The sequence below is a fragment of the Sipha flava genome, unplaced genomic scaffold (assembly GCF_003268045.1).
Source record: "Sipha flava isolate LNK unplaced genomic scaffold, YSA_version1 182_pilon_pilon, whole genome shotgun sequence".
Taxonomy (NCBI): domain Eukaryota; kingdom Metazoa; phylum Arthropoda; class Insecta; order Hemiptera; family Aphididae; genus Sipha; species Sipha flava.
The window spans coordinates 199,385-222,494 of record NW_020272252.1 but is presented as its reverse complement, the minus strand read 5'-3'; the positions used below and the strand labels follow the sequence as shown (position 1 = coordinate 222,494).

The window sequence follows — 23,110 nt, the reverse complement described above, 5'->3', positions numbered from 1 at the left end:
AAATATTTAATTTGCCAATTTATTAGGCGGGAAATATTTTGTGTAAGTTTTACGAGCGCGGTTGTTGAACATTTGAAAGCATAGTAACACCAGTTCGTCGAGTTAGGAATCATTTTCAACAAACATGTTCAACAACAATGTTCGTTTTAATGTGGATACGGCTTAAAATTTATAAACAGGACTCGGGAGTTAAAGCATTTGCTTATTTTTATGGATTGACTTAAAATGTAGCAGAGTGCTATTGAAGCGTATGTCAAGTTATAACATGTACAATTATGAAATTTGAAAGTGCTTTTTTTTTTTGCTTTTTTCAGCAATTTCTCAAAGAAATGCTTATTTTTAGTTTTTCTGATTATTTTTGCTTATTTGACCAGTTTTTTTTTACGTTTTTATAGTTTTATCCTGAAAAGTTGTTTTTGATAGAATTAAAATTAAAAATAACTCTTATTTTACCTACGTTGTCACGTAGTTCGTCGTCGTCCAAGGTATCGTTGTAGGGTTAACAAAAATATTCCAACGCTGAAAATAGAACTGAGTGCAAAACGTCAGAATGATTAAGAACAGAGAGAACAGTTTACATTTTATTTTTTACAAAAAATTCCTTAGAAAATCCATTAACCCTTTGAGTGCCAAATTAATTTTAGCCAGGAGCACCTCCAGGACCAAGTTATTTTTTTATTTTTATTTTTTGTATTTTATTATTTAATTATTATTATGAATTACATAATTATAGTAACTAAAAAAATATAATAATATTTGGACCAATTTTTCCAAAGTTATTATCCTTCTAGAACGATTCGGCCATTGGTTCTCAAAATGTAATTAACGAATGCAATAATTAGCGGTTTCGATAATAATAATTATTTCTGAAATCTTGATTTTTGTAATCTAAAATAATTATGATAACAGTAGTAAAACATAATAATATAACTCATAAGTAATATAGATAGAATTATAAAACAATTTTTGTGATTGTGATTTGATAAATTGATAAAAAAAAAAAAGATATTTAGGAAAAAAAATATTTTGGTAGACCATGGAAAAATTAAAACATTAATTCATTGTTAGCTTCTTTGGTATTATTTCGATATGTTTTCTGTAAACGTCCTTGGATAGGTCTTTGAATTTATAATATACTGTTATCAATATAGTGTTAATAACAGCAATTGTTGAATTTAAAAGAGCAAAAACGCATATATGCGTCTATGGCACAGGAAGAACCCTGACTATGGATGAGTATGTGCATCTATGGCACTCAAAGGGTTAAAAGTCTTGAAATTGAAGATTTATTTTTATTTTTTTTAATTTTTTAGTTAGAATTTTATAGTTTTTTTTTTTTATTAATATTTTTGCTTAATTTTAATTTTTTTAAATGCTTATTTTAGTGATTATAATAATGTTTTTTAGCGCTTATTTTAATGATTTTAAGTGCTATAAGTCCTGAGTCCTGTTTATAAATGTCTCTTATGCCGTAAGAGTTCGACTACTGCCGATAAGGCGACAACATAAGAGTATTTATTATAAAGTCATAATTAAACATGCCATTTATACTCAGTTTATACTCAATATACTCATTTCGATGCCGGTTCTGGTCTCTGATCCGTATACATGTTCAGTAATCACTAATCAATATACTTTGTCTTATTTCAATATACATGATACATATTATAATTTTATATTTGAATTAAATATTTTCAAACAGTTCATACAAAATTATATTGTGAGGCTATTTTAATAATGTGGCCTGCGGAAAATTACTACTTCAATCATATGTAATTCCGTCTCTAATCGCTCTGGACTTTGAATTTCGTTGTTGCAGAGATATTACCTATTTGACAAATGACTTCCCTCCAATTTGGGAGGGGGGTGAGAATTAGGGAACAAAACTACTTCTTGAAAATCTTACAGGACTATAGATCAACGCAATGAAAATTATTTATTATGATTATACGTATGACATATGTTTTTATTTTAATTAAATTAAATCAGTATAAATACGATTACTTATTTTACGATCGTTCTTTTCCGGGTTTACATGCACTTGTGCGACAAGCACCCGCGCGCACCATAGCGGACCTTATAGTTGGTCAATTTATCTCGTCTGCGCGCGGACTGAGACACCGACGCCAAGATTCGTCAACTCTTCGGCCAAACTATCCCTTCGATCCAGGCCACGTAATGTGACACTCTGGTGTACACACCCGGTGTGTCCTTGCTACCGCAGTATTTCCCGAACGACGTGATACCTATTTGGTCGTACATGCATGGGTAATCGGCGTTTCGCACCTGCAACGGACCGCCGGAATCGCCCTGCAAAATTATGCGTAGAAATAACGTCGTGTTATTGTGTTTAGGTAAAGTAGTAAAATAATATTTCTGCGAAACGCGTTCGTATTATATATATGTGTAAATTATTATACTATTATCGTAGTGCAACTATTTTTAATTATTATTATTATTGTAATGGTTATTATACGTGGCATCAATTGTTCCGCTCACCGTACAAGTATCGTTGCCATCTTTCAAATCGCCCGCACATATCATGCTGTCTTCGAGTATGCCGAGGTTTATTCTTGGGTTCGAGCTTGGAGGGTAGCTGTATTTACATTTTTTCATGTCTATTTCTTTCAAGGCTACTTTCAATAGGTCGGGACTGGTCGGGCCATCTACACAAATGTCATGACCGGAGATAAAAGACAATATTACATTAATATAACGCATCTTAGTAGTGGTAGGGGAGAGTGAAGTCAGTTACACGGGTACGTTGTTACAATAAAGATATTTTGTACTTCCAATCATTGTAATTCTGTGGAGACTGAACGAACAAATTATATAATCATTAATTCCACATGTTTTAAGAATATATCAAGTATATATTATCAGGGTTAAGAATTAACGACATTAGTCTGTTTATTGTTATCAAAAGTAAATTGTTTTCATCAATTTGCGTTTTTAACGTATTCAACGTCTAAACATAAGGTATGATTTTTTTGTCACTTAATGTCTCATTATATAGTACTTCATCATATTCTAACTACATAATTAAATTCCATTAATTTCCAAAAAATAAATTATCTTAGAAAAAAAACCGATATGAGGCATGTTATTACATTTCGACAGGAACATGTTGTTACTTGTTAATGTAACGACTTGGCTTGATAAAAATAAATATTTATACTATAAATTATAATTTATACATTTATTATTATTAAAATGGTCCGGAATTATATTAAAACGACAGATCGTGGTCAAGTACCTGTCGATTTTTTTTTAAATTTTTAATAAATTTTTAAATTGCATAGTAAAAATTTTTTAAATAAAATGAAGAATTGTTTATTATATTAATTTAATTAATTATTAATTATATTTTATATTTTGTTTTATACCTTGGTATAGGTATGTATTATTATAAAATATGTTTATCTTTAGTAATTGTTATTGTTGATTTCTTATTTATTTTGGATAATATTATTTTAAAATGTAGACTATAACAATGTGCCTCTGAATTATTATAATTTATTCCACCCTGGGGAAGGTTGTTACATTTTGACTGAGTGACTTGAAAAGGGCTTTTTAGTATTGAAAATTAATTTGTTTTCACTTTATTATCATAAAAATATACCTAGAAAGTTACTTTATAAAATGGTCTTACAACAATTATGATCATAATAAAAGAAAAATTCTAAAAATTCAATACGTCAAAAGTGTAATAACACTGCTCACCCCTACAGGTTTAATTGTAATTTTAATTTTATTAATTTTTTTTTTTTTTTGAACTACATGCACAGAAAGATTTTGAAGAAAAATATACCAATTACCGAGAAGCAAGCTTGTTCAGAGTGGACCGAGATGAATTGCAAAAAAAGCGATTATATTAATTTGTAATTGATATAAGGATGTATTATTCAACGTCATAGGAAAAATTGTACGTCACAGAAAACCCTGTAAAATATTGTACACCTGTTATAATAATTATGACCAATTATTGGTGTACGCATTTTAAGCTTGTCAAGTGTATTGCCGCACGTACATTATAACTTATGCCATCGGAAAAAATCAAAACACGAATATGACATGTAAGGTTAGCTAACTGTGGTACGTTCGAAATTTATATGGAATCGTTTGTACGCCATTTGATAATATCGTTTAATATTCTGCGAGCACACCATTTCGATTGCTTTACTCGCGCGGACCACGAGGGTATATAGGTGATAGGATTCACGAGTGTTGGATACGTAGAGCTAGAAGATTAATCGCTTCTACGGTGGTGTTTCGGACCGCTGTGGCGGAACCGACGGGCCGAGACGCGTCCGAGATACCTACGAGGTCTGATTCTGCCCCAACCGGTTGCCGACGCCGCTGTGAAGTGTACCGACGACTGGTTTGTGTTGAGACAGACGGGGCGCACGTACGCAGAGAATTCCACGTCCGACCCCAAACGGAATAGCGCTATGTCGTTGTATACGTAGGACGGGTTGTAGCGGGGGTGCACAATGTTTTCTACGATTTCGTACTCCTTCGGTCTGGCGCTGTCCGAGTCCGAGATGTTCAGTGCGCCAAGAATCGCCCAGCTCACCGTTTTCCTTGAACATTCATCACACCCTCAACTGTTATTATTATTATAATTATTAATAACATTATTGTCGTCGGCGATTATAATGTAATAAAAACGCGATATGCCCGGACGTGTATCCAACAGGAGTTTTATCTCGGCCAGAGGGTGGAGAATTGATATCGATCACAACCTATCTTCGTATCTTCGACTAGGTATCAGAAAAATGGATTATAAATCTTTCCGTTAGTTTATATGGACTTCGATGAAAAACCTAATGAAAATATGAATATATGATTTTGTCTGGACTTGATTCCTGAAAAAATATCATGTATGATACTTTAGCTCGTAGCCGTTATCGGATTATTTTCGCTAACCTATAATTGTTAATCTATTTTGGCGTTTCTTAATATAACTGTTATTTAACATTGATATTATTTGTATAATTTTTTTTTGTCCGACTTTTTTCCGTAAAAGCGTTTAGCTGTTATGTTTATAATTATATGGTGTAAACAATTTATAAATATAAACCACTGTACCAATATATATTTTGTTTTCCTTGCTTCTAATATCTGGACTACGTCATTACCAAAGCAATCAAATACCTGATAATTTGACTCAAGGAATCTTCAATATTAATGGTCCTGGGTATCACCATCCTTATAAATATGCATCCCGAGTCATTTATTGCACATGCTCACCCAGAATTATTAATCGCACAATGTGCAGCGCTCAAGATCCACCTGTTACTGATCAATGAACCGCCGCAGCTCCAAGTCTTCTCGTCTCCGTCACCTCGGCCGCCGTAACCCAAAAGTGCCTAGGGAAAACATGAGCGATTACATTGTCATATTTTCTTTTACACGTGTATATATTTTTTATTTTTTTTATTCGTTTTCTATTCACCATGTGTGGGAACTCTTTTGCTTTGGCACTGGTACCACCGACGATTAATAGCATCACGTTGTAACAATCCAATGTTTTTCTGCGTTCTCCTGTAGTGGACCAAGGAATATTCATGTTCGCGTACGCTAGTTCTGAGTATTGACGACACACTGTCCGAATTGAACATAAATAAGTTATCAATGGAAAATTATTATTACAATTTAAAATCGTTTATTTAATCGCGTGTACATATATTTAAATATAATAGGACATGGGCGAAACAGGAATGAGACAAATAGAAAAAACTTGGAAGACTTGGTATGACTGAATAGTGACCAATTGAGATTAAAATAATATTTAGTCCCTTTAGAATTGTTGTCGTAGTTTTTTTCAACCATTGGCAAACGCTTGTGGATAATAAACTCAGAAAATTGCAATATATTTCTAAAATAAATTTTTTTTTTTTTATGCGTGCGAACAAAGCCATATAAATTATTAAGAGTTAAGGTACTTAGGACAATACTTATAAGCATTTATGAGGAACGAGATCAAGAGTTAACTGTATTTATATAAAGATTTAACTAATATTTAATATATATATATATATATATATAAACAAACGATAATAAATAGTAATTATTACAGAATAAAGTTAAGACTTAGATATTTATCTGTTTCAGTAAAACATCTAATAGTTTAATATCCAATGTCCATTCAATCATTTCTCTCATATATGAACAACAACAATATTTTCAGTATCACGAAAACGGAAAAAAACATATAATAAAATATTTTTTTATTTCTGATAGGATAGTTAATTCTGAGATTTGAATTTTGCTTTTTATAATAATTTATAAGAAGCATGTATTTTTACTTTTAATTTTGAATAGTAGAAAAAATGTCGAAAATATATTTTTCATAATATATTTTTAATCAAACGTTTGCCTTCCTTTATAGATACGTTACTATTGCTTCATGGAGCAATTGCTCCTTTTATTTCCCTAATTGAGGGGGGTTCCCCACTCTCACTAATGCGTTCATGATCTTTGGATGCTTTTACTTTTAAATAGATGTACAATATATTATACGTACTCGTATACATAAGCGTGCGCAGGCATTACTGACAGGGTAGTCATACATAAGACATTAACATTTAATATTAACAACACATTTTGATGGGGTAACTTCATTTAACTTAATAATTATATTTTTCCAATATTCATATACATGTATTTATCGTTTACGGACGTTTCAAAGTGGTAGAACATAATATCGTTATTTATTATAGTGATAATATTGAATATTTTGGTGAGTGAGGGAAATATCACAGCGTAGGCAAGTGCTTACACTGACCACCCCGTGCGCATGCTATGCAGGTGGGCACATGTAAATTCCTCTAAAAATATTTTGCTACCGTATTACACTAACGTAAACTCCCCTAAAAACATTTTGCTACCGTATTACACTAATGTAAATTCCCCTAAAACATTTTACTACCGTATTACACTAACGTAAATTCCTCTGTGGAATTTAAGTAATAAAAATCACTCACATTTTAATTTAATTAAAATAGACACTATATTATATAAATATGTATGTACAAATATCGATACGCGTTACAATTGCGGAGGAATTGCCGAATATGTAGCGGAGTGTAATTCACGGTGTGTCGCGGATTGTACTCACGGACTGACTGACTGAGCGTCTGACCAGCCGGTATATATAACATATATCAGCGTCGATTGTCTAGAACAGTGATGGGTAAAGTACGGCCCGTGAAAGTATTTAATCCGGCCCGCCGAGGGTCTACCGCCATGGATAGTAATGGCCCCCCAAATTAGGGTCACAGAGGTTTTCCAGCATTTCTCATAATTTATATATTTTATTTTTTTATATTATAATTTTAATTTAGGAAAAAAATTCCCGAAATATTCTGAAAATGATCGAAAAAAATAGTTTTAAATATATAAATGTATCTGCAGAAATGCAGTGCAGTACCGATTTAAAGCAATTGTTCTTGAATTCCACAAAACTAGATTTTTATAGAGCACTGCAGAAAGCCGAATTTCCAAAATAATTGCTCACGCTCAAAAAATTATGGCGATGTTTGCGTTGTCTTATGTGTGCGAACAAACTTTTTCGACCATAAAATTGCGGAAAAACTCAATCAGAAACCGATTGACTAATGAACACCTTTTCGCACTGCTGAAAGTTGCTTCATCACAGCTGGAACCTGCTTTCGAAAATATTATGGAAAATCAAAAACAATTCCATATGTCTCACACGCCTACCATGGTTGAGCTTCCGAATAAAAGTTAAATTAATTATTATTTAAGGTAAAAGGTAATTTGTAACATTTTTCTGTAATGCTGTAATATTTTTATAATATTATGATTCAAATCTTTAACACAAAATGCATATTTTCTATAATCTATAATCTAACCTGGCCCTGCTCTAGAATTTCTTAAACCTTGTGGCCCCCCCATTAAAAAAGTTTGCCCACCACTGGTCTAGAACATTCTCGAAATTACCTTAACGAGATAATCATCGCATATTCTAGAACATGGGATTTCCCCTTATCCACGACAATATTGTAAACAACTTGGACGATTCGCGGTGCGTTGTTTACGTCACCACACCTCTAATAAAATTAGAACCATTTAGAGTAACCCAGAAGACACCACGTAGAAGCGGTTCTAGTTATCCTCCAAAAATATTCGTATTTTTAATTGCATATATATTTCTTTATTCATATTTTATAATTAAAAAAATATACAAATAACCATTATGAGTAAACATTTCACGGTCTCTTATACTTTTTATTGATTTTATTATGGCTATGAATTATTGGTATTGTATTAAATTTTGTACTTTTTGATGATTGATAATTGAAGAGGTCAGTACAAAAACTATATTAGTCCATATTTGAAAACTCACGATAAGTATAAATCGAATTGTTGTACCAAAAATATAAACATACACAAACCAAATAGTTGCAATAATAATAAGTTAAAAAGACGCCAACAATTATTAAACCAGCTAATAGAAAATTATAAAGAACAAAAAATTACTACATTTCATTATATAAAAATCGTTTCATATTATTACTCCATCAAAAAGTAATCAACATAATAAAATCAACTTTAATAATTTTAATAGTATAAAGATAAAAATTAATTTTTCTAATTATAAAATATGAATAAAGAAATATATATGCAGTTAAAAATACAAATATTTTTGGAGGATAACTAAAACTGCCTCCACGTGGTGTCCCCTGGGTTACGCTAAATGATTCTAATTTTTTTAGGGGAATTTACGTAAATGTAATACGATAGCAACATTTTTTGAGGGGAGTTTACGTAAGTGTAATACGGTAGCAAAATGTTTTTAGGGGAATTTACGTTAGTGTAATACGGTAGCAAAATGTTTTTAGGGGAGTTTACTATTAGAGCAATTTACTATTTAATTTTTTAGGGGAATTTACATTTGCCAATGCACGTATATCTATATGAGAAAATTTGCAACGCGTACTCTCTGCAGCCGAGTATGAACTCGCGATGTTCGGCTTGGTAGTGCTTATAGCTGGTCTATTTTCTGTATAACTTGTAGTGGTCGAGCAACATACCACTGGCTTGTTTCCAATAAATGAGCACAACTGCGGAAACTTTTGACGTCTGATATCCTTTTCTAATGATGGGCAGTTTTCTGGTAATTTGCAGACAGCGGAATTTCTACTGTCCCCCGGGCACATCTCACCTGTTGTAGGGATTGTGTAAAACTTCAGACCAAAACTATTTTACAAGTGTTAGTAATTATTAATTTGCTTTCAAAAATCAAAAAAGTGTAAAGTCTAAAACGTATGTGTGCTGTAAATTGTAATACAATAATTTTTAATTTACAGAATAAAATGTGTAAAAAAGTAACCAAATTTTTTTAAAAATACAATAAAAATACAATACTTCAAAATGATTGAAAAAAAGTTTTATTTATTAATTGTATTGAACACTTATTACTATTAAATTAATAGTAGACCATATTTTTGAACTACAGACAGTAACGGTTTTTATAACTTTTTCTGGGGATGAGTCATTTGATATTATTTTGTAATATATTTAGACAAAAATATTTAATCATTAATTATTTATTACTTAAAATTTAATTCATATATAAACGAAAAAAATATAACGTAGAATTTTAAACTCGAGAATTCCAAACAAATAATATTTCAAATAATATTTATATCAACAGCTTAAACTCAGGATTTGGGGGGAAGTTCAGACTCAATAGACCACTCCGTAAATCCACCACTGACTGCCGGTATACCATAAATTATGGTCCATAATAAATATTAAAGTCAATGTTTCATAAAAAAAAAAATTGTAATATGCTTATATTTTTTGTATTTTTAAGATTATTTTAATATATTATGTAGAAACAAATTGTTAACTGTTAGGTTGTTTTTTATCCCTTTCGATCTTATTATTAATTATGCGTTAAATGTTCAAACACGAAAAAAAAAAAATATAGTAACAAGTATTTAAATCTTACCTTCATCCAAATATAATATATTTGCGTGACCAGGTATTAAAAAACATAATATAGTAAACATTAGTATAATTTTAAAATAATGGATGTTTTTCATTTTAAAATTAAAATTATTATTTTATAGCCACATGAACTGTGATAGGACTATATAAAATAATGAAAATAAGCAATTCATGTGGCTATTACAGTATATTACTACCCCACCACATTTCACATTTTCAAAAACCAGGGGGAAATACATATCAATTGGTGTATACTATACATCTTATTCGTATATCCCACATGATTTAATTTTATACATGGCATTACCAAGGCTATACACTTTTGAAAAATACTTCTCTCAAAATACTTGTCTCAGGTCAAACCGGTTATTTTCTGCAAATTATAAATGTAACTATTATTTATTGCTATTAGAGTGTAATGTGTCGATAAAGTACTTTTTAATAACTGTTTTCGTTTGAGTTGGTAGCGTTTTAAACATACTGAGAGATTTTAAACGGTGGGGATCGACTAAAATCGCCCCATTTGCCAATATAATTGTATGTGTAATACCATTGATTATAAATACTAGTATTTATAACCAATGGTAATACGTATAATTGTATAATATGTTTAATATAACTTGCCATAACACATAGATGTAACTGAAGAAGAATCAATAGATGATCACCTCTTTATCATTTTTGAATATTATATCATTCTCTATTTGTTCATAACAGGAGCGTATCCAGGAATTTTTTTGGGGGGTATTATTTTATTTTATCTGTTCTCTTATTATAATTATAGTTTAACTCAATGCCAACAAATTACTGTTAATATACTACAGTTTGTTTTATACATTATAGGTATATTATATAATCCATAAACTTTGTATATTGAAGATAATGGGAATTTTTATTATTATACTATTATTTATATATTATAGATACTTATTATTACTATTATTATACTATTTACTATTAAATCGTTGAGTATGAAAAAAATTCAACAGTTATAAACAACTTACACAGTTCAATAAGGTAAAAAAATACACGGTCAAATCATCCCAAACTAAAATATATATTGAAAAAAAATCTGTACAAACAAAATTTAAAACTATAATTCTCAATTTGCATCTCAATTTTAATAGAACTCATAGTTGTCATTTAATTGTAAATATCAGAGACGATATATTAACTCAACGTAGACGATGGAAAAAACGAGACTAATTGTAAAAATCCAATGATCACAGCTATAGAAATCTATTGTAAGGTCTTTATCGTTAGTGTTCGTTCTTTGAAATTGATTCACTGACAAAACTTATATAAATAAAAAATAGAAAATTCAAATTGCAACGAATTGATATCACTTTTCGATATCGATAAAATATTAGATATTTACCTACGATGTCGTATTTTGATATCGAATACTATTTTTGTTATATCGATATTGGAAAATTGGTTTGATAACTATATCGATATCGGAATACGACATCATTGTGCATCACTACTATAGATCCGTATTATATCTTATTAGTTACTCTTCTCATCGATTATAATTTTTCTTATCTTTAATATGACACTCGCAATTAACATTTTCTTGGTGATCATAAATAATAATATTTGGTTCATTATCTAGTATACACATTGCGAAAATTCCCAATAGATAATTTATTTATACAATAAAAAGTATAAGTGCAATCGAATTAATACATAAACACATTTTAACAAATCGATAAATGAGTAAGATATCGAAAATTTAAAGACATATCGAAATGACAGAGAGTGTTTATTAAAATATATGTTCCGCAGCATTAGGATAGACTATGTGTGAGAGCGTGTAATTATTACATAAAATCATTTTACAGTGCTTCCTTCCGGACAATATTAGCTAATACAAGTAATAATATTAGTATTGTTTGTGAGTTGTTTGTTGTTATGTCACTGGGTAAGAACATCAAAATGCAGTATTTGGAAAAAATTGATAGTAAAGTTAATTGTTCAAGAATAACTTTCCTCGAACTCAACTAATTTAAGCAGTTAATAGCTCAAAAGAAAGAGCTTGATCCACTGAGAGTTCTGAGAGTGAAATGATCAAGATCCATTCATTAGAAGAGGAGCTATGAGAATTCGAATGTTGCTTGAGTGATTGTGTCCCATAAGAAATGTACAGGGAAGATTGTGTTGGTGGGAGTTGAGTAAATTTCAATGATTGATAACATATCTGTGTCTAAATACCTTTAATTTAAAATAAAAAAGAAGGAAATTGGCCGTATAGAACGACCAGACGGATTGATTTTAGTTTTCATAAATTCTTTTAATACATAAGATTATGTTTTTACAATAGTTATTATTTATTAATTATACCATTCGAATTTAATATTAATAGTTAAGATAGGACAACGTTTTTTGGGTCAGCTAGTATGAATATAAAAATCATAAAATCTTAAAACTTTTTTCAAGAATAAAACAAATTTAACATAAAATGTTGAGTCTGGCGATAACATTCACTATGAATACACGCTCTTAAGGGCGCTCCGTTATCTGTATTTTAATTATATTAATTGCATAATCGTTTTCAACGTAAATCATATTATGGTTTGTTCCGATAAAAGTTCGCCTCGTATGTCTAGGTCATCAAAAGTAATATTAATCAGAACTTCAAATTCTCCTCTTCAAGAAGGGGAAAATACCAAAACTTTCGTCTTACCTAACTGTTTCGTTGTCCTTGCCTCAATTGACCCTAGTGATGACTCTGTATTTGATGCGATTCCGCAGCTCCATGATAACACTGTTGTACTTTCATCTCCCTCCTCAGACCAAGCTAGCAGGGCCATCCCAAATATGAAAATCAAGGGGAGGTGAATAAAATGAAAAATGCTGACTAAAATATTTTTACTCAATGTATGTAGTATGTATGTAGTCTTATTTTTACTTTTTAACATGTATATATGTGTCAGTATCGCATGTTCTTAAAATTGAAAATTTAATTATATATATTTAATATAATAATTAGTTATATAAATTTTATTCGTGTATACACTGTATTACGAAGTATGTAATATTTGTTTTTCGTAAGTAAAATTAGGTCCTTCCAGACTATAATGAAACAAGTCCGACTACCGACTGGTGTTTTTGTTGGGGATTGAGACATCCCCCAAAATCCCCCTTTGGGACGGCCCTGCAAGCTAGCTCCTACTCTTTACATCAGGAACATCAAAAAATTCTTCGCATTCAAGAATGTATTATTTAGGACAGTCATCCCCAACAGATTTGCATGTAAGTCAACTCCTGCATACCTTATCGTCCGTCTCAACGGTCGTGATAATTTCAACGCTTCGGTTAATGTCAGCTAATGTAATTTAACAACGTATTATTCCTTTTCAGTTGATTATGAAATACGAATTAAAATGAAGGACCTAGGCTTGGCTTCTTTAAAAAAAAGTATGAACAGTTTCAACACATGGTTGAAAGATTAAAAAGTATAACCTAACCAAATTATAAACTTGAAAGATAATAAGTTCTCTAAAGCAATGTACAAAGTAATACAAAATATAAAGTTTTTATTTTAGATAATACGCCGAGAGATGTCCAATTGAAGTATGGTAATTTTCAAAATAAATTTGACATATGATCAAAGAAAAAAAAATCATTGAAAAAGAAAAACAATGAAATGTTTAATAAAATTAAGGACTTGGAATCTAAATTAGCTAGAGAATTCAAGCATTGTCCAATGGCGTCGTTTAATTGTGACAACGAATGCTCTAATGTTATTAACGAAATTAATGATTCTGCGAAAGTCAAAAATAATACTAGTGTCTACAGTAAATTGAATGATTTGAGTGTTATTAAGTCGACTGAACACAATTAAGAACCGGTCATAACCACTGTCGTTGATAGCGTTGTACAAAAAGCCGCTGAAACCAACAAGGTCCAGCAGGTGCAAACGAGAAACGAGTCAACTTTGACCTTTGGTGATAAAATTAGTTATATATCAACTAAGAAGATTACCCCGATTGATCTTGAGGTAGAACTAACTAGCCTTGACGCGTCAAATTACGATTTGATTTGTACTTCCACTAGAAAAAGTTGCTGCCGATCCACCACCGAAATCATCAATCATGATGAGTTAAAATCGTCCAAGAAAAAAAGCATTTCAAAATGGTTAAAACTACAGTAAACGATAAAAAGTATATAAAAATAAAAATAAAGATAAATAAAGAGTTTTGTATATCTCGGAATTGAATATTACCAAAATATGAATTTTTTAAAGAGGGTGTTAGTAAAACTTATACTTATATGGTAGTATGCACAGTTGAAGTATTCACAATCGAAGATTAGCATTTTAAATTAAATTCCTAATTGTTCTATGTATTCTATGTATAAATGTTATTTTTACTAATTAAACAGTAAATGAAATGATAAAAAAAGAAGCCAAAAGACAAGCCGCTACTGATGTATCATAATGAAAAAATTATACCAGTAATAACATACCATCGGAAAAAAATGTTCCTTTTAACAAACATACGGGAAACGAAATATCTTCTGGACTCTATGAAGCAGCTATCTCCACTATCGTTGACGAACCAGTACTTAATTTGAGCTATGAAAAAAGAGTGGCGAAAGTCAACAAAGTTTCTATATTCAATACGTTCGCAGATCCATAGATCCAAAGATCCAAAGTTTTTACTGCCGATATTCTCAAACACAATAAAATCCACAGGCCACCAATAAACAAATCGTTATGTTTTACCGAAAAACTCGCCGATCTACTTCGACTATCGAATAATTCGGGTGAAGGTATATTCGTACACATTTTATCTAATCTCAACCTTATGTAGGTACAACGTAACATGTAATTTATGTGTATAATTTTGATTCATTCGTAGGAAATGAAAGTTATAAGCTTAGTTACAATTCCTTCTAGTATCGAGCTTTTGGAACGAGTTGTAGAAGAAGAAGAGCTATCAATAAAATACGACATTTGTGCAATCTGTACTTTTATGATAAGTACGATTCAAAAATTTTAATTTTCATATATTCATCGTGAGTAACTAAATCGTAATATAACCTTTATGTTTTTAGGCAAAACATTTTCTTCTATTCAAATTACGATACTTCCTTATAAATTGACTGCCGTTGGTTTCGGAGAAACGATATTCAAAGCTCAAGAAAATACGGCTCATGAAAGTTTGACCCGTTTTAAAACTATGATGGGTAAATAAGTATGCCTTTTAGTATAAATATTAATATACATTTATAAAATAATATTTTGACACATTAAGCTGAATCACCATACACAGTACCATTAGTTTAATGTTATATATGTATATATATATATTTAACTTAATTCATCGCGGTAAAATAGCTCGACCTTTTTTAGATATGTAATCAGAATGATGTGATCGTTGCATAATATCAAGATTTCAAGAACTGTTTGGTTTATTGAGTTTGGGTCACTATGCCCATCAATACAATTTTATTTACGTATTTTGATGAGAAGCTGCACGCTACTGAACTTTGGTAGATTAATAGAAATCAATGGTGAATATACGAGTGGTTATTCATTAGGAAATCAATTCATAGGGCAGTAGGAATAATACATCTCCGAACGAAAAACTAATATTAATTAATATCAATTCTTAACGTGATTAAGGAGTATAATTTTCATGAATACGTATACGTATTCATGTATTCATCGCATTCCTTATTACCTTATAAGGTATTGTTTTTATAGTTGTATTAAGGCCTAAATAATTATTATATTAAAACTTGTTATTATGTAGATGACCAATTCATTATAGAAAAAAGTCTATTATGAGCTAATTATTTTAACTGCTTTGAATATTGATTTGACAGTACTTCCTAGATATTTTAAATACATAATTATATAAGTGTCATTCTGGTAAGATTATTAAAGTTTAGAACATAATTTTAAGTCATTATTTATTAATTTAATATAAATTACACATAAATTATTAAATAAAGAACCAATGGCAATAAATGGTATTTTTCATATTTTTGGCCAAACGATTTTTTCAATCCATGAAATATATTTTGATACTCTAGTGTATACCCCGGGTGCGTCCTTATCACCACAAAATTTTCCAAACGATGTAATTCCAATTTGAGTGTACATACCCACATATTCGGGATTTTTAATTTGAAGTGGACCTCCAGAATCGCCCTGTAAAATGCATATTAATTTACACTATTTTACTGTAAAACTGGTCGGCATTATTACACTACAAGTATCCTTTCCACCATCGATTGAACCTGCGCACATTTGACTGTCATTTAATATGCCAAATTTTAATTTTTGACCAAAAGTCCCAAAATAACTGCTGTTGCATTGATCCGCAGGTATAGTTGTTAAATCTACTTTTAACAAATCTGCGCTGGTTGGTCCGTCTAAAAACGTTATATAAAATTAAGTAGTTTTAATTAGTCGCATTCACACACGCCTAAGACGGTCAAAGAAATAACCTGTAGACGTCCTTCCCCAGCCTGTAGCTATTTGCACTGTTGGGTTCAACATTGGATCGAAGTTGAGACAAATCGGTCTTATATAAGAGGTGAATTCAACAACTTCTTTCAAGCGGAATAGAGCTATATCATTGTACAACGAAGGTGGTTTATAATCCGGATGTAGCACATGCTCCATGATTCGATAGTCTTTATGTTGAGCGTTATCCGTGTTCACGATTGTATTTAAATCTCCTAGGCGAGCCCAACGTGCCACAGTCCTTTAAATGAAAATATTGCTGATATATTTCTTTACTCGTTCTGGTGACAGAAATTTAATTTTAGTGATATAGTAAATTACGATAAACCCATTTTTTGACAGTGAGCCGCCGTTAAAATCCATCTTTCGCTTATCAAGGAACCTCCACAACCCCATATATTTTCCTCTGCTGTCAAACCGTAACCCAATAACGCCTGTAAAAGAAATGTATATAAAAAAAGAGCTACTAAAACAACTAACTACTGTGTTTTAGGTTAACCATATGTGGAAATTCCATTAGTGTAGCCACTATACCGCCGACCACAAAAAGTACATTCTCATTCGGTGGAATACTTGGTTGTTTTGTTGTCTCATCAACAATTGTAGTTGTAGGCGGTAAATTCGTCGCAATACTAAAGTTCATAGAACTTGATGACATCTAAAAGATAAAAGATTATATTTATATAATATATATTTGATTTTTATGCCTATACTTTTTTAAAAGTCGATGTTCAAATTATTGTAATATATTATTTAAGATACTATTATGATGAATCATTCTTTATTAATTTATAATAATTTTTCTATATAAAGTATTTTTCTTGAACCTGATTTAAATCAGTGTTTCTTTTCATCTGTTTAAATTTGGTTACAGAAGGTCCATTTGAAAATTTGTTCAATAATTCTGAATACTGCTGGCACTCTATAAATTAATTCATCATAGATCTTAACATACATATCAAAAAATAATATTTAATAAATTAATCAATTTGGTAGGTAAAATTAATGCATATATTACTTTCTTTAGCAATAATTGGATCTTCAATCTTTGTACGGTTCAAAAGGAATGTTTTTCCGTTGCCCGGTACACAGCAAATTATTGGTTTTAATCCGTCAAATGAGCATATGTCGGGGTATGTTTGATTTTTAAAAAGATCTTTCACGGAGTCACAGTTTTCAGGACGACTGCACACATAGTCAGGTTCTAATCCCTGGCTTTTACGACATATAACACCTAAACAAGTAATAACATGTAAACATCGATAAGACATAATTTGATAATAACGTTCAGAGCATTTCCTGGTGTACATTTTATTAATAATTTACACGTGGATCTAGAAATTAATAGTTGGGGTTGATAATAAACCAACATTATAATTTAATATTTATAAATCTAAACTTCATAGGTGAAATTCATAAGGTATATAATAATGAAATACTATGAAATGTATAAACTGTTTTACGACTTAAAATTTTGCAACAAAATTTTTTGTTTTACGGGTACATGCTGCTCAAAATAATTGCCTTGAAATTATTTTTTAGCTTTGTTAATTCGTTGGATCAAAATATAATATCATAGTCATACATTATTATACCATATACTCGTAGTTACTGGATTTGGTATATATTACATTATATTCAATATGGTCTTTACGGTACAAAGTTTCCATTGCTTATTGATTTGTAAAGAACGAATAATTAATATTATCGTTGGTGCAGACGTGAAGTGTGATATTTTTAATGATAAATTTATTTTTTCGATCAATTTTTATATTTGTATTTTTGTATCAATTTTTTTTTTTGGAAACAAACTCTTTTAAATAATTTCAAGTGGCATATTTTTTTTTGAAAGAATTATAATATTTTAACAATTTTTTTATCTTTATGATTCCTCATCCAGCGCAGAACTTTTCTTTGAAAATGATATTTCACAAAAATTGTATACCAAATAAATTGTTAGGTATTTTTAAATTGAAATAAATGCAATATACAATGCCTATATATGATATTTTAGCAGTATACTTGTAATTAATTTAAATACTTCTGAATGATTTAATAAAAATTCGACGTTCGATTTGAATAAATCGAAGTTCTCAGAAAAATAATTGCGTTTGAATAAGAAATTAAAAATATAGGTAATCATAAAATTTACAAAAAAATAGAAAAATTCAAAATTCAAAAATGATTTACATTAATATATAGTACTAATATTTATTATATATATTAATATTAATATATATATAGTAATGACTTAAACTCATAATATAATTTTATTTTTAAAAACAAAAATTGACTGATAAAATTATTTTTTATTATTAAAAAATTTACTCTAATACGCCTATACTCCCCCTTCTCTTTTATAAGTATTTTTAATAGATTCTACCTCAATAATTGTAACATTTTTCAATTTGGAAAATATCAAAAATTGATATGAAATTATTTTTGAACTCCGAGGACAAGGTTGGATACGTTTACCGGTGACGACATTAACACAAGTTCAGCCTTGACTATAACTCTCCTAATAATACCTAATACATTAACACCTACGTCACTAAATTATTATACTAAAATAATACACAAATATAATACCCACATACCTTCGTCCAAGTCAAGTTTCTTCACTGTTTGTTGGGATGATGTGATAAATAAACACAACGCAAATAATGCAATATTAAACACAGCAGATTTGAAATATTCGTTGAAATGCATCTCAACACGATAGGAAGAATCTTATACCTACGTAGGTACCACTGGAATAGTATAAGATTTATAAATTTTGTTCGATTTATTTTTGGTAATGCACGCTATCGGGCTCGTGCAGTGAACGGAATCAAAGGAAACGTTTTATAAATAAAATGAATAATACGAAAGAGCATATCAAACGCTAACCACGTCGAATGAATTGAACATGTATAATGTATGAGTATTAGGTTTTTGTATAATTTATAAGTGTATTAGGTGTTGGTATTTACCTTCAATACCGCATACACTTCAATACAATGTTTTTCAAAACCTACCTTGTTTTATTTAATTCTCGACATGTAATGGTCACGGTACGCGTCTGCGCTATTATTATTTATTGCCATTTTTTTTATTATTTCGTGAAAAGTTACTATAACTGGTTATTCCGTCGTATTCACAGATAGGTGCGCTTAACATGCCTTAACATTTAGTTACCTATTTATATGTTCATTGAGCGTACGTAAATTAATGTTTAATACGCAACGGAAAACAACTCGTATTATTATCATTATGAACTACCTGTTTTGCGACTGCATGATGGTATTGAATTTAAATATTAATATAATCTACATGAATAATTGGTATTACTAAACGCAATAAATCGTATATTTAATCATTGGGTTTGATCATAAATCCGTAGATACACGAAGTGGCGCCGAACCCTATATTGAATCGGTATTTGGGTAGACATTTTTTGAAAATCTAGGATGGGACCGCTTCATTTAGGCTGAAGTTTAACTTTAACAGTATGAAAGCTTCATAACAAAATCAAAGCCTAGCAACAATATTTTTTTTGGTAAAAATCACTGCCCTTCTTCTACACAAAGTATGTCATTGGAATCAATGTTTGGATATTGTAGCCTCCCTAAATATTTTTCCGGCTAAATTTTTAGGATTTCGGCAAAACATACCATAACAGAAATTGATTCAAAAATGTTTGCGCTCCTTCTCTTTGTGGACACGAAATATTACGTGAATGATAATGTAATACTAAACATTATAGGTTACTATCCAGGGCCGTATTTAGGGGGGGGAGCTTCAGGGTGCTGTTGCCCCGGGTGGCTGAATATGAGAGGTAGGCTAATTTTTTTTATATTTTCAATATTTAATGATCTAATATTTTTGTAGTGAAACTTCTTTACAAAATAAAAAGTCTTTCTCAAAAAAAATATATATTGCCAATCACGGCGTCATGACACACACACATACTCGGTAACAGTCGAGTACTGTCGATCAGTGGCGTATATAGAAAATATTTTCGGGGGAGGGGCTACTATTGACAGTACTAAATTACCATTGCTATCTAAGAATTACTGACAAGACACAATGTTACTTATCTACATTTAATTTACAGAATGTTCCGAAACGGTTTGACGTTGGACGCAAATTCTAAATAAGCATAAAACACCATTAATTAAAATATAACATACGTTTGAAATAATTTTTAAGTTTTTTAAAAAATTTCGGAGGGGGGTGTTGTAGGCACCCCCTCCCTATATACGCCACTGCTGTCAATAGATCCAAAGATTTACAAACAATCTATCCTTATGTTGACATTGCACTTGGAATGTTTTTGTGTACACCAGCAACGAATTGTTCTTTAGAAAGATCTTTTTCAACCCACAGAAATTTGTATTTGGTATAACGAGACGTTTTTTATTGTTGCCCCTGGTGTCAAATTCCTAAATACGACCCTGTTACGGTCGATCAAGTTAAGTATATAGGTACCCTTATGAATTATATAATTATAATATATATTTATTTTTACCAAAACCGATCCGGTGGTAAGCTTTCCCTTTTCAAACCGAATTAAATGCACTTGAAACGTTCGGTGGTTATAAGGTATGTTTTCACACAACACTGTACGAAACTCTGAATTCCGATAACTAATAGTCTTTAATGAATATAATAAGGTATATTATTTTACTGAAATATTACCGTTCACGAATGAAATAAATTCTAGGTTTCGCATATAACTGTAAAAATCTAAAAGCTAAAAATATGCCAACTGTAGAGTATTCTCATTATTTTTATTATTATCGACTTAAAGTGGTCGAATGCGACGAAGAATATTTGAGAATTTGACGATCACACGTTTCAAATCGGAGGAGTGTTCCGTCAATGATTATAAGACAACCAGTGAAGAGTCAATAGTACAGAAGAGACAAAAATTAAGAAGAATTATCCATTGATCGATATGCTAATGATTTTTAACGGATAAAAACGAGCATAAGCACTATACTTTGGTATTATTCAACCACGAAATAATTTCTTAGTGAAATTTTTACGGTAATTTCATTCATTTTCAATTAATTATTTTTTATTAAGTATTAAGCCCATCACTATTTTGTAAATGCGCATAATTAGAGAACGGATTTATATGCAAATGCCTGTACGTATTGGGTTAAGTCTTTTGAAATCCGATGAGAATATCGACCCCGATTTAGATCATTCTTATTAAAATAGCATTAATTTTATTTTGCATATTTTTATTTATAGTATATATATTTGTTTTACCTTTTACTTTTACATTTACAGCCACATAATATAAATAAAATGAAAACCGGACCTTTTAGCCAAAAATAATCATATATACAAATTATATTAATAAAAATAAATTCATATGATAGAGTTAAACATTTGAACTTGACGGAATTACGGAAACTGATCAGTTAGTGTGTGCATTCGTGCATATATTTTTACGAGTAAAACTGTCCCAGTTTTTGTGTTTAGCGACTTTTTTCGTATTATTCGTTCTCATAATGCTTAAAGTAAAAACACTAGTTAGGAATCGTTTGCAGACATACGTACAGGAGCATAAAGATATTTTTAAAACCGATGATTCAATTTTGTATTGCAATATTTGTGAAATTTTTACGTGATTTAAAAGAAAATATTTTTAATTTAATTATATGTGTATATTTTATAGCATATTGTGCATTCTTAGGAGCATATTGTGAGAATCTTTTGTGCATATAAATTTGTTTCATACTCATTATACAACCGAATTCAAAATTAAGATATTTTTAGAATTGCTTAGTACATAATTGCGTATATATTAAATTTATAATCAATATTATTAGGTACTGACGTCATAGTTTGTTTTTACTTAGTTACTATCACATTTATCATTTTTAAAAACAAATAATAACTTTGTGTAGGAACCTATGCATATTTAATCAAATTTAGAAATGTAATGTAATATGCATTTTTTTTTAAATTCCTATTTAGACTATTACGAGATAATCAATATTATAAATTACAATACATATAGTTAAGTATATACCTAGTGGTAACGTCAGGTTTTTCTAGATAAAGATTGAATTAAATATAAAAACAGAAATATAAGAATCGATTCATGGTAAAGGACCAATCACGATTAAACACATTTTACTACCAAGCTAATGTGCCCTATAGATTTAGAATTAAATATTAAATTATTTTGTTGATGTATTAGTTCTAACGACAATAACAGGTTCAATTATAAATTTAAATATGTATCAAGGATTGAAATACAATTACTGAATTTTAACATGTCATTTTATATAAGCAATAAATGTGATATGGTGCATGTTCAAGTTATTGAAATTGACACATTAGAATCTAATGATTAGATCAATCTCAAAGAAAAATGCATATTTAATACGTAATAAATCTTGCTTATTAGTTATGATCTATTCTCATAAGTTTTGTCAAATTAATGTAAATAAATATCAAATCATAATCTGTTAAAATAATAAAATCATTTAAGATGATCAGATGGTTTACTATGTCTCAATTTAAAGAAATAATTAAAGTTGATAATTTTTAACTTACTTTGACAGTAATTTCTAAAATGTTTTCTTTCAAAATTATTTAAATAATTTAACTTAAATTAAATAAAATATACAACGAAACATAATA

General features: G+C 29.9%; 1 protein-coding gene across 1 annotated transcript; it reads right to left on the bottom strand.

Annotated features, from left to right (window-relative positions):
• Nucleotides 1–1,945: 1,945 nt before the first annotated feature.
• On the bottom strand, nt 1,946–19,396 carry LOC112680967. Its single transcript, XM_025551224.1, has 15 exons — nt 19,063–19,396; nt 17,484–17,699; nt 17,293–17,387; nt 16,965–17,123; nt 16,787–16,899; nt 16,447–16,706; nt 16,205–16,371; nt 15,980–16,147; nt 9,986–10,022; nt 8,969–9,193; nt 5,459–5,607; nt 5,254–5,372; nt 4,324–4,583; nt 2,500–2,666; nt 1,946–2,310 (listed from the first exon to the last, which is right to left on the bottom strand). Exons 1-15 carry the CDS (start codon nt 19,172–19,174, stop codon nt 2,137–2,139), a joined length of 2,421 nt encoding a protein of 806 aa, XP_025407009.1. The 5' UTR covers nt 19,175–19,396; the 3' UTR covers nt 1,946–2,136.
• Nucleotides 19,397–23,110: the final 3,714 nt, after the last annotated feature.

Bases quoted from the DNA above. Each gene is read 5' to 3' on its own strand.
- LOC112680967 (XM_025551224.1), bottom strand. From the start codon at position 19,174: ATGCATTTCAACGAATATTTCAAATCTGCTGTGTTTAATATTGCATTA. The intron at 16,900-16,964 runs GTTAACCTAAAA...TTTCTTTTACAG, and splicing joins TAATGGAATTTCCACATATG to GCGTTATTGGGTTACGGTTT. The intron at 4,584-5,253 runs GTGAGCATGTGC...TGAATGTTCAAG, and splicing joins TGTGCGATTAATAATTCTGG to GAAAACGGTGAGCTGGGCGA.